General features: G+C 39.1%; 1 protein-coding gene across 2 annotated transcripts in view; it reads right to left on the bottom strand.

Annotated features, from left to right (window-relative positions):
• PACRG (parkin coregulated) overlaps nt 1–13,823 on the bottom strand; it is a 227,162-nt gene that overhangs the window by 107,194 nt on the left and 106,145 nt on the right. Inside the window, exon 4 of one of the 2 annotated variants that reach the window (XM_081000755.1) lies at nt 7,895–8,044. The exons of the other annotated variant lie outside the window; for it this stretch is intronic. Coding sequence (XP_080856881.1) covers nt 7,895–8,044 — 150 coding nt within the window. The remainder of the gene's footprint in view (nt 1–7,894; nt 8,045–13,823) is intronic. 2 annotated transcript variants of the gene reach the window in all.

The raw sequence follows: 13,823 nt of genomic DNA, 5'->3' as shown, positions 1-13,823 counted from the left end.
AAACACCATGATGGAAGCCAGAGCACATGGAAACACCATTTACCTTCCCGCTGCAGTGGGACCTACTGTATTTATCTACTTGCACTGGTGTGCTTTTGAACTGCTAGGTTGGCAGAAGCTGGGACAGGGCAATAGGAGCTCACCCAGTCATGAGAATTCGAACCACTGACCTTCCGATCAGCAAGCCCAAGAGGCTCAGTGGTTTAGACCACAGCACTAGCCACTCCCTTTCATGAGTGAAGTACAGTAACAAGGGTATGGAACCATTTAGGTTCTGTAAAGTCTTTGGTCCCTTATTCCACTGTGAATACAGATGATGCACCACTCAGTAGACACAGTCCTGGGGCCACCTTGAATATGTGATAAAAACAAGGACAGGAGTGTTTCATTGTGCAGAAAGTGAGTGATTCTCTCCCTTCACACACAACCTGGAAGCAAGAGAGGGAAAGCACCCTTTGTTCCCAGTTCTGTTAAATGCTCAAAGCATCTTTATTCATGTCCCCATTGGCAGCCATGACTTCACTGGAGAAAGTGATGTCAGCATGAAATATCTAGCAGCATTTGGAGTTATATAAGGGATATACTACTTATATGTACTGTCAATGTGACCAGCTATGACAAAATTTAAAGACTGTCTGTAACATGGAACTGGAAATGAGGAGAGGTGGGGCATGTTCCTCCCTTGATGTTCCACAGCTTTTAGAATCTGTTCTCATTTTTGTTCTGTAAAATCTGAAAGCCAGGTGCAGATACAGCAAAACCAATTTTTCAGAGCATAGCAATTTTGCACTGTCTTTCACAGAAATATTCTCCCTAGAATAGAATTTTAATTGAGTACATTAATTCAAAATATGTGTGACAAATAAATACAACCCATTTGAATCATTAGACAACTTTTTGCTGCACATTTAACATAGAAATATGTCACTTTAAGTAGTGAAACAAATTTTAAACCATATGTCCCCTTGAGATGTAACATATTTGTTTACAAACATGCAACAGAAGTGAAGAACCATTCTGAAAATAAAGATAACTTCCTGTAAATCACTTAACCTGCTTTCCAAAAGGAGTCCTAAGAAAAATGTGCCAGCCTATTCCAAGTATAGAACATTCTTAAAATCATCATAGGCAAATCTTCTCCTAAGAAACACAGCGATGAACAATACTAAAACAGAATCATCTCTTACTTGCCCCACACCTAGCACTGTACATAAAAGCAAGTGTACGGCTGGTAGGGATGGCTTGTGTGAAACAGACTTGTGGGCTGAGTTAACTGGGCCCACGAACTAGATATCTACACCCCTGGTTCTATGCTGATGCTCCACAATCTAGATGAAATTATGCTGTTTTTAATTTAGCAAATTTGCTTTGCTGAGCCAACTCTACTGAACAGCAAGTAGTCTGGTCCCCAGCATTAATAAAGTCAGAACCTGAAGCTGGAAGAGGTTATCTCAGCATCAGACTACTAATTTCCTCAGTCAATTGTTATTTCTGAGGGACTCCTTCAATTCAGAGGTAGGTTCTGATGCATGTCTTCAAGCAAGCATGGTAAGAGGCCAACAACATATCTAACAAGTTCAGGGAGCACCAGTGACTCTTTTGATCCCTATTAGAACAACAGAACAAGTACAGTTTTCAGACCCAGTGCTGACCGAAAAAAGTTCTGGAAAGGAGGGCAGAGCTACATTCTATTAAAAATGGCACTGCCACCAAAAACAGTAAACTTGTTGAGTTTCCTCCTCCGTTATGTGACCTTACATCATTGTGCTGAGTAGTTCTTTACCTCTGACAGCAGCAGCCAATGAACAGGAGTAACAAAAAAATATGTAGTGTAATGATATCTAGACATTTAAGTTGTACCACTTGAGGAGTGTTCAACATGGAGCTGTTTGTTTTGACTACAGTACCATGTTTCATGTACTACATAGCATTGCATTCACTTTACTGGACTTCTGGACTTCCCAGAATACTTAGGGATTATGTAATTACATTTTATCTGATGTATACTTTATTTGGCCAGTTTTTAAAACATGACTTGTTTTCAAAGGAAGCAGAATTCAGGATTCTCGTCTGGCCGTATAGTGTTTTATATCCACTAGCCAATAATCATTATATTGGGTGGATATTAAATGCCTTGATGTTGTTACATTTGTCAAAATGGAGCACATCATCTGACTTGGTGAATCTTCTATTTTCTTTTTTCAGTTATTTAAGATGCTGAACTAATTAGGCTATTAACACATCAGAAGGAACTGCTAAGTATTAATAACTTTTAATTAATCACTGCTGAGTCAGTTCTATTTCACACAGGCTAATACTGCATTTCCATCTAAGAAATTAAGTCAGTAATTACAAATTATACAGCAATAATAAATAGGAAGTGTTATAGTTTCTCAAATGTGTTAGACGGTATGTTATAAAAACCCGAATACAGATGGTTAGGAAAGCTAATGAAGGCTGCAATCCTATTCATGCTTATCTAGGAGTAAGCCTCATTGAAAGCAATAGGACTTTCTTCTGACTAGACATGCATAGGATTGGAATGTAAATAAAGCTGTCACTTAATCAACCACAGAAAATGCTTGTAACTTTGGCAGAGCTTTCATGTTACAGCTACAGTGGAACCAAGGATGGAGAACCTCTGACCTGTAGACCAACCTTGGCCTACAAGCAGGTCCAATTTGACCCACTAGGTCATTTCCCCAAACCACACCCATCTACCTATCAGCTGATGGCATGGATCCAAAATTCCTTAAAACACAGAAAACTAAGGGCCAAAAGTGCAGGTGAAAAGGAAATGTGTTTTTAAAAAACAAAATACCTTTTACAAATGGTCAGTAATCTAAGCATACACATTATTATACATCATTTCAGATCTGTTTATACACACACACATATATGCACACAAAAAAACTTTGTTAATATACCGTATTTTTCGCTCTATAACACACATCCGACCATAACACGCACATAGTTTTTAGAGAAGGAAAACAAGAAAAAAAAAATATTCTAAACGAAACAGATGATGTATGATTTTTGTGGTTCATGCTGTGGCCACAGACATGTGATCTGACAGTGAGTTTGGGGTAGCCCAATGCAAAAATCCTGAGGATCCATGTGGATCTGTGCTTTGTAACCACGTTTTAAGTGGGGAGGGAAGGAAAAGCACTCAAGGGACAAGGAACACGCGTGGGGTGGGTGGAGAAGGATGCTGTTAATAATGCAGAAGAGGGGTATAAGAGGAGATAGCTCCTCTCCCCTCCCGCTTTGCTCCTTTAAAGGCTCTGCTTCTCTCCCTCCTCCCTGGCTCACTGAAGAACTTTGCTGCTATTTAGCCAGCTGAATGGGGAGGAGAGAGGGACAGAAAGCCTGCTTGCGAAAAACTTTGCTGCTATTTAGCGAGCCGTTCTCTCCCTCCTCCCCGGCTCGCTGAAAAAAACAGCTCTGGACTCATGTAAGCGGCTCCTCTCCTCTCCCGCTTTGCTCCTTTAAAGCAAGTAGGCTCTCTGTCCCTCTCTCCTCCCCACTCAGCGGCTCTTCTCCCGCTTTGCTGTTTCAAAGCGAGCCACGGAGGAGGGAAGGAAGGGGAACCATGGATCCTTTGCTCACGACTGCAGCAGATCCCCCCGCCATCCATAGGCATTCACTCCATAACACGCACAGACATTTCCCCTTACTTTCTAGGAGGAAAAAAGTGAGTGTTATGGTGCAAAAAATATGGTATTTAGAAAGGTTTATCTGAGCATATACTGTTTTATTTTAATTCTCATTTTATGTAGCTGTCGCATGTCTTATATCTAAAGGAAATAAATAATATTTAAGAATAAATAAAAAGGAAAGTTTTTGCCTGGTACCCGAAACTTGACAAGGATGGCACTAGGCAAGCCCCCTAGAGGAAAACCTTTTTACAAGTGGTGACCCACCACTGAAAAGGCCCATTCTTATGTTCTCCTCTCCAGACCTCCTGTGCTGGGCACACATGGAGAAGAGCCTGGGTCAGTTCCTATGGAGAGAGGCAGTCCTTGGGAAAGGGCTGTAGCTCAGTGGTAGAGCATCTGCTTGCATGCAGGAGGTCCCAACCCCTGGCATCTCTAGGTGGGTCTAGGAAAGAACCCTGCTTGAGACCCTGGAGAGCTGCTGCCAGTCAGTGTAGACAATACTGAGTCAGATGGACCCAATGGTCTGATTCAGGATAAGACAGCTTCCTACGCTGAAGTACTGGGGCTCTGAGATGCATGATACTTTATAGGACAAAACCAGCACTTTGAATTGAACCCAAAAATAATTGGTAGTCAGTGCAATCAGGCCAGGATTGGTGTTATATGTGCTTAGACCATCTTGCATCAGTGAGCAACCTGGCCACCAGATTCTGCACCAGCTGCAGTTTCCAAATCATCTTCAAAGGCAGCTCCACATATAATGCATTGCAGTAACCTAGTGGTGGCTGCTAAGTATTATGGCAGGGATAGCAAATATGGTGCCTTCCATATGTTTTGAACTGCAGCTCCCATGAGCCTAAACCACTATGGATAATGGTCAGAACTGATTACAGTTGCAGTCCGATATTTATGAAGTGCATCCCATTGACTACCCCTATATTAGGGAGTGGAATCCAACATTGCATGAGCAGAAGGTAAACTCACATAGTAGATATCCCCCCCCCCCGGCCGCTTTTTGGCCCTTGCAACTGCTGAAAAGTCCCTCCAGAGGGTTGGGGGGGTATACCAAAAATTGCGGGCTGTGTCATATGGGGGGGGTTTGCTGAAAATGAAGGAATCTTGTGTTCAGATAATGCTACCTTATAAAATAGCACTGTCAGATACCTTTAGACTACAAACTCCTAACACTAGAATACTAATTCCACCGATTTAGGCAGGATTTCAGTAGACAGCAGATGGCCTTAACCAGATTAAAGAGTTCTGTGTGACTTACCGTACTTTAATGTGTTTAAACCCAGACGGTTAGTGACTAGACTTAAGATTCTGTGAGTGTTCCAGTTAACACTTCATATGCAAAGTAAGTTTGTATTGCACAACTGTGATTACAAGTCTTATAGTTAACTCTAGTGGTTCCCCACTAATCTATAGATAAACTGGCAGGAAGTATTGCATATGTTCAAAGTTCTGATTCCAGAAGTTAATGTCTTTTCATGGGATGGTTTTACTCACTTTTACTCAGAGGAGACCCAGTGAAATGAAGTAACATGACTAAGTTAGGTTCATTAATTTCAGTGGGTAAACATTTTATTGACCAACAATGATGGCCTTCTATTACAAAAGAAGCTTTTAACGCTTTAACTTTTAGCACATCAGGGCTTACAGATATAAAAATGATTAACTTAATTTAATACATTTTAAATCTGTGCCTTTACTCTGTATGCTGCAGAGGTCGACAGGGTTTTGTTTCAAAATATTCTGGGCTGTTTAATCTGCACAGCATTTCACAAGCAGTTATTGATCACTACTGAATAAGATAAATTGATGACATGAAAATGTTTTTACTTTATAATGCATATAAGCCATTACAGTCATTTTCACTTGACAGCATATAATAGTTGTTAAAGCAGATCAATGGCATTTTCATTTACCTGACTATGTTATGCAAAAAGCATTTACTTGATACAACTGTCTAACACTTATCAAACTAATTTCCACTTCCTATGCTTTATATAATATCCATAGAATACAACACATGACATTGCTAAGCTTTGAAGATTCCCTTTGGTCCTCCTGCATCATAAATTCTGTCTTCTCACTAAAAAGCATAAAATGCATTCCTAATTCTTTTAAGCATTTATTTACCTCAGGCACCTTCACAAAACTCCATTTATAATATGAACTGCACAACAAGGGTTCATTATTTTAACAACAAAAAGAAAACACTTTCAAATACTAAAAAATGGGTTTTTTTCTCCCATTGATTTGTTTTAAAATGCACCTTGTAAAGAAACACCAAATTTTGGTACTGTATTGAGTTCCAGAAGGTAATAGATTCAAGTTGTGTTACAGGGTTGACAACAGACCTAAGCCATGTCACAGACATTATATTTTTCGTATTTTTTAATCTCCAGAAATATTTAACTATTGGGTTCTCATTGAATAAGAAGAAAAACCAGATACCAGAAAATATGGCAGTGCAACTTCAACGGACCTATAGGCAGGGCTTTCTTTTTCAGCTGGCACTCACCAGAACTCAGTTTCAGCACCTCTCAGGTGGGTGCCATTGCCATTGTAAGAGAACAAGGGAGGTGCTCATGAGTTTCAGCACCTCTTTTTGTAGAAAAATAGCACTGGTACAGCAATTATAAAAGCTTATTGCCTCAAATATTTTATTCATAATTCTAATTGTCTGACCAGTGTAGAAGTGTAATTTACTTTTACATGGTCCTCCATCTATTTAAAGCATAATTTTATAATGTTAAAAGCTACAAGAAAACCAGTTTGATTCAATTCTTCACTTTCCTTAGATGAGATCTTAATATGATTCTGGAGAGAATAGCCCCAGACTTAAGGGTGGGGGAAGGTTCTACTGGGTAACCCCTATTTACTTTAAACTTTTAATTTGCTTTGTATCTCGCTTTCTCAAGAGAAGGGGCAGCACCACACATGAAAAGCAGCACACAGAAAGTGGTTGCATCCATTCAAGAGAATGGAGAGAAGCCTGCTTGCTCTGGAATTCCATGTATGTCAGAGCAATGAACTGTCACATTTCATCGACGTTCCACAATTCTCCATACTACCCAGAGTGCCTAGGACAACCTAGTTAGATGGGTGTGGTACAAATAATAAAATTATTATTATTACCTTGATGCTGCTCATTCCCATTCTTCTAGCCACATCAGATAGCATTTTAATGGTTAATTGGCTAATAATACACAATTTGCATCGATCAAAAGTCCCCAACTCATTTAATAGCCCTTTCCTCCCCAAGTAACAACTACTGTTGCTGTATCACCTAAACTTTATGGGCCATGAAGTAAGTTACAAACTAAACAAGACTATGCATAGGGTGGCAATGTGAGTGAAAGGTAAGGCTTGTGAATATGTTACTGAAATACCAGATTTTATTTTATTTTTTACATCTCGCGAATTGTATTATCTTAATTAGCCTGGCTTCCAACAAACCCAGTTAGTTTCATCTGCATTGCTATACTAAAATAATAGCACAAAATGTTAAGGTAATTACTTAAAAGTGACCAGTCCAACAATATATCAAGCGGTTTTGAAGAGGAATGGCAGCTTGATTGAGGCATGCAGAGTTTATACACTAATTCTTCATTAAGTAAACTTCATTTTTAAAGACATAAAATGAGATTTTTAACGAAGTAAAAATACTTCCCTACTGAAATATTTAAAGTGCTCAACAGCAAGACTACACAGCTTAGCTAGAGCAACTTTATAACAACAGGAATATAAAGAATTTGGAATAACAAAATCCTTTAAAACTAAATTACCTTTCAAACTGAATAAATCAGTTTAAAACTTTACTTATATTGGGTACCAAGGCAGGAAATAATGACACCAAACTTTACCAATTAGAAAAGTTCTGAGAAGGATCAAGAGGTAGAGTCTTAACTTGTCAGGTGAAAGCAGTGAGGGGTGTGTGTAATCTATTAATGAATTAAAAGAGTGCTACAAAACTTTACAAATTAATTATTGGTAGATTACAGAGCTGCTCCAGTGCTTCTGTAATGTGTTGAATAAGCTCTACCAGTAAGAAGTAATAAATGAAGTTGTTAATTTTGCTCCATCCCTGGAGAATAACAGGAGAGGGTGCCAAATGTATCTGAGTTTATATGCAGTAGTAAAATCTAACTGTGCTGTTAATTAACCCTGCCTCAAGCCCCTCCTGGCTGGAGGGCTTGCTAGGTGCGGTAACTGCTAGGATCACTCACCATTCATATTCTTAAAGATGTTTAAAATGGGGAGAATCTGTCGATAATAGGGCACTAAGGCTTCCCCCACCATGTCAGCTGACACAACCAGGTGCTGGAGAACTTTGAGCGTGATGCAGATGACCTGTCGGTTTCGAAGGTTCAGCGCATCTTTGATAAAGGAAAAGAGACAAGCAGAAAACAGAAGAATTAATTTCAGGAATGTACAAGGGAGGGGGAGAAATCCTCTAATGGACAAATTTAATTAAACTGTACTCTGCTGGGGATTGTAAGTGGGCCTTTATTAGCCCAGCTTTGAAGGAACCCAAAGATGGATTGCAGCCCCAATGTTATAAAACACTGCCTTGTCTGACTGTTATTTGTTCCCACAATTTGTGCTGACTCCTCACTAACCCCAAGAAGGCAGCTCATTATTCCTCCTTGCTGCCTATGTTACTGTTTCCAAAAAAGAAAGAAAGAAAAAAAGCTATCAGTAAGTACCACTGGGACTAATGGAACCGCGAAGGCAACCAGCAAATGTTGACAATAGAGACATTCTAATGCAACAATTAGCCTGTTTGTATCTGCTTGCTTAGCAATCGCTTTATTCATTTCAATTAACAATTCTTAGTATTTGAAGAACCAGCACAATGAGACAAATGTTTACAGTGAAAAGCTTGTAGGCTTCTTTTAAAAGACAAACAATCTGATAAAGAATAAGGATTCTTGCCTACTTGAGAAATTTTTATGTAGTTTTAAGCAGCTGAATTTTGCTATGGCTTTTAATAATACCTTTTGTCTCCATTCACTTGTTTTATGTTTTATTTTTAAAGGAAGAATGTTGTATTCTCCCTTGTCTTAAAAGTCACTTATATTTTCAAATGTATAATTTGAATACAAATTATCCAAGTTATTGGCCTCCTCTTCCTCCAAAATGATGCAGCCTTGGAACAAATGTTAAATACTGTAGGTTTAAATGTTTACCATGCGTTCACATTTTTGCAAAGTTGTAGCAGAATTTTTAAGCCCACTTGTACAGTTATGGAGGACTGTCTAATACTGATGGATTAGCATATTATGAAGCCCAGCATTGTGAAATCCTTTTTCAAAATAACAACTAAATTTGAAAATATCATTACCCTACACTGTAATGTCAGAAAGACAATCAGAAGGGATATGCTATGTATATATGGTTGAACTTGAATATTATGAATACAGAATGATTTCTATGTGAAGGAAATGTAGATGCAAACATCAATAATCACGATTAAACAGCTCACAGCTTTATTAAATAGAATGTGGAGTGATACATGAACTATTCAGGACAGCATGGAAGAGGTGTGAGTCTAACTTTGTTGTATTACCGGGGAGACTGGCATGGACAGACTAGGGAAGATGTCCCCCTGGCAAAATCAGTTCACTCTTCAGCTAACCTGAGATCGACATTTCCCTTGTAGGTTCCTCATTTGAGGCAACTGTAATCTCCAAGGGTTGAACTGCTGCAGTTGGCATGCCGTTTCTTACAATTAAAATATCATTTTATACTCTTCTTTATGAAGTAAAAAAAACTCCACTTTCCCAGTAACAAAAAAATTCTCTGTTCCACTATCTAAGAAACTATTTTATATAATGTATTAATTTAATTATTATAAAAATGCCAGCATTAATAATTTAATATACATAAGGATTTAAGTAAAGATAACCCTGTCAAAGCCTAGCTTCATGTTGACTTACGGGAGCAAGAGAGGAGTTACAACAAGCCTGCAAAACCATATCCACTTACCTGGGAGTAAGCCCCATTCAGCTTAATGTGACTTACTACTGAATGCATAGGATTGTGCTGTTAATGTATTAAGGTAAAAAAGGTAAAGGTAAAGGACCCCTGGATGGTTAAAGTCCAGTCAAAGGCAACTATGGGATAGTGGCACTCATCTCGCTTCAGGCTGAGGGAGCAGGCATTTGTTCACAGACAGCTTTCTGGGTCATGTGGCCAGCATGACTAAGCCGCTTCTGGCGCAAGGGGACATGGTGATGGAAACCAGAGCTGTTTACCTTCCCACCACACCATTACCTATTTATCTACTTGCACTGGCAGGCCTTCAAGCTGCTAGGTTGGCAGAAGCTGGAACAGAGCAACAGGCGCTCACCCTGTCAAAGGGATTCGAACCGCCAGCCTTCTGATCGGCAAGCCCAAGAATGTTTTAGACCACAGCGCCACCTGCATCCCATTGTTAATGTATTACTCAACATAATTATACATTCCTGTGGCAATTCAAAGCCTTATTTATGCCTTGTAACTTGTTTTGTCAAAAGAAAATGACCAGATGTTCCACTTAGGGCCATATGAGAACATTAACAGAGAGGAACAGCTTGAGTGCATAACCTTTCACAGGGCTATTTAGTACCAAACCTTCCAGTTCTTAACAGGCCAAAGGAAAAAAATTAACTTCTCCCCATATTTCATTATTTGTTGCTGTAAGTCACTGACCAAAAGCAGTTTCTCTTGTATATATACTCTAACTCTAACTGTTCCGGATCATTTAAGATTCTTCCTTTTCCTTGAGTAATGGTTTTGACATCTAATGGATAAAGAGATAGAAACCAACCGGAGCAGATTTTTTGTTGTTGTTGTTGGATAGCTTGAAGGAATCTGTCACTCTCTAAGATGCCAAATACTGTAAAAAATAATGATGCTACCTTCCCTCGATAAACAGAATTTTACACAGGAGAATGTGTCTGTGTTCTGCAATATACAATCTCATTAAAAACATAAAACATTACAATAGTGATAGTGGTGGTGCTGGGAATCTTTTTAATGAAAACAATTTTATGAAGGCTCACTTTCCCTCAAGGAAGTCATAGAGTATATAGACAATGCTAGATCAAATTATTTTTTTCTTCAAATGTCCATATTAAAGTTCTATGTGATTAGCAAGAATCCTGACAATACTATGAGTTACTATGACTTTATTGAATTGTATTGTTTTGATGAATTTGTTGCTATTTGCTTTATGATACTGTCTTTGATATTATAGTGATTGCAATGTTTGTTGGGCTTTTAAAAAGTACTATTGTGATTATTATTTTACCCAGGATGCAGAGCACGTGGATTTTCCCTACCCCAAAATTTATTCTCACAATAACTTTGTGGTGTTAAGAGATGGCTAGTGAGCTTCATAAAGTCCTGGACTAATACAGGACATCCTATTATGTAGTATTGAATCAATACAATTATTGTCACCAAACTATGCATTGATACTAAACATTTTTATCACATCAGTCATCATTTTCAAAAAACGCCCTGCAAGTCCTGGGGAAACATTTTCATTTGGAATATTGCACTGATGGAACAAAACTGTGCTACACCCCTATTTGGCTAATTATTTGATTGCTTCTATTTATTCTGCTCCATCTTTCCATTCAGTCTCCATGACCATATGTTTCTCCAATCCAACTCCCCCCCCCCCCGCTAATTTGATCTCCAGTTGTTCTTAACACCTGAATTTTGCTCCTTCTGTTCCTCATTTCTATAGTAGACTTTTCTTCAAGATTATCCAGCCCCTTCCAAAAAATTCCATGCTGAACAGTTGTTTCCTACCTTTTGTTTCTATTTTGGCAATTGTTAGAGGAACTAGGATTTAATTAACCCTTCAGACATGGTTGTGCAGAAGCATTAGTTTAATATACTTGTGACAGTAGCTTCATATAGTAGCTATGCTTGATGGGAAATGATAACAGGAAATTCTGCTTCTTACAACACTAAGAATTGCTGAAGTGACTTTTTCTAAGCTACAGAATCCAATTTAGACATGGTAATTGCAAATGCACTTTTTCAGCTATTGAATGTCAATGCTCCAGTATTTCACAACCTTTGATAAAAGAGATGGTTACTTCAAGATAAGTCATCTAGGTCAAAATTGTTTTTTTTTTATAAAAACACCCCATTGATTTTAATGGAGCCTGAATTCCTTAATAGGGAATCGATTAAGAATTTAGGGTCGCACTTTAAGTCACACCAGTTTCTAGTGCCAGCTTTGAGGGGGTCCTGGGCAAGGAGCCCTAATGCACCACATCAGTGCTCCCTGCAATCTTACCAAGCAGCATCAGAGGCTTATATTGGCAGGTAGTAGCACTGAAAAAAGCAATGCTAAAACAATTATTTATGGCTCAGCACTGAACTGGGTGGTGCAGCCACCAGGAACTAGGAGTCTGATGGCAGTGATCAGAGGACAACATAACATGAAGCAGGTAAGCAGGAGCTCACTGAACCAGATGGTACAGCACCAGGGCTTCTAGAACCAGAGTTGGAACCATTACAGTGGTCTGCTGGACCTTAGGAACCAAATGCCTCCCAGGCTCCCACATAACCTCACCAGTCCAGCAGCACAAGGAAGCACCAGGTGGGACACTAGGGAAAGTAGGAGGAATGTCCATCAACAAGCCAGAGAATGGCCTTTGAAGAGACCTGAGTTCTCCAAAAGTGAGTAGAACCTAGAAGAGATGGAATGGAGGCAGAGGCTCAAAAGTCCTCATTTCACTTGCTCACCAGGAGGTCTCCAATTTGCCTTATTCTGTCGGGTCATTTGCAGGAAAATAACAATTCCGATCTCCTGGGCAGACACCAACCCTTCCAAATGGTAAAATTTTTAAAAAAATCACAATTTTTCAGGCACAATTGGGGAGGAGCAGTTTGGTCACTCAACAGTGATGTCATGGGCAGCCATATAATAGTGCTAGCATGCAACCACTTTCCACATGAAACTAATGAGCTCTATCTTAGGACACACTAGCTAGGAAAAATATGATGTGAGTATTGAGGAAATGCAATACTCCTACAAGAGAAGTACAATGTGAAGGAAAGATATTAGGACACCCGTGAACATATGGCAACTGTGAATTTAAAGTATGCAGGGATTGTCCAAACAATTAAGTTATATGAGCAGTATAATTTGAGGCTTCTGTAAATCCCTCAGTAGGGAACAGAACCCCAATATATACACATTGTAGGGTCCAGGGGTAACAGATCTGACATGTGGAAGCAATTGTGTGTTGCTATCCATCACCACCCAAGATTTCCCTGTTGCAGGTCCTTTTGCCTTTCACCACACAAATGAATGGACCAAATTGTCTATCTATTACAGTACAATTTCTTTGTTTATACAAATATGAACACTTGGCTTCATTTAGCTGAATGGGGGCAGTGCAAAAGGGCTTCAAACGGGGGGGGGGGTGGATAAAGGAACCATGAAGGGAGCGACTTTTTTGGCATTTTGCTGCTCTAAGTAGCTTCTGCTGGTCCTTCCTGTGTGAAACAACTTTTATCTGGAAAAGCTCAAAGGCACAGAGAGCTGGATTTCAAGAAATTCCCAGATCAATCTAGATTCTGTTAGAAAGGCATCTTGTCTTGATTTAAACAGTTAAGATAAAGTAAAATATCCACCTCCCTAGACAGTACATTTACAAACTGTTAACATTTGCACTCTGTAATCTATATATTTTAACCTTTCTTGATATATCAGTCCCTGCAGGCCATCCCCTGAATTTCTTCCCTGTTCTTGAGCTGTTTTCATGTGTTCTAAAAATACTTTTACAAGGCATTTTGAAAGGCCAGAAAGGGAGTGGAGTCTTACAAAATGTGAAACAATGTGAGCTGATTACATGAAGCCTAAAACACATTTGGGTGTAGTTTAATTGTCTTATCAAGTTTTAACTGCAAGAGCTGAATTAATCCTTTGTTATTCTTTTTTTGTTTATCTTCATTCCATAACTATACTCTCAACCACCCTCACTCAAACAACCTTCCAATGGGAATCAGCTGCTTTATAGCTACTGGAGGCTGGTTCAGATGCTTGCCCAGAAGGGGTGAAGCTCTTTCTTTCTATCGGTTTTTTCTCAGACTGCTCTTGGTAGTGGGGGGCGGGGGAGAGACCCAATTATTGTTCCCTATTTG

This window comes from Podarcis pityusensis (genome assembly GCF_964106645.2).
Source record: "Podarcis pityusensis genome assembly, chromosome: 3".
Lineage (NCBI taxonomy): Eukaryota > Metazoa > Chordata > Lepidosauria > Squamata > Lacertidae > Podarcis > Podarcis pityusensis.
The sequence above is the reverse complement of the archived record's forward strand: the minus strand, read 5'-3'. Positions and strand labels throughout refer to the sequence as shown.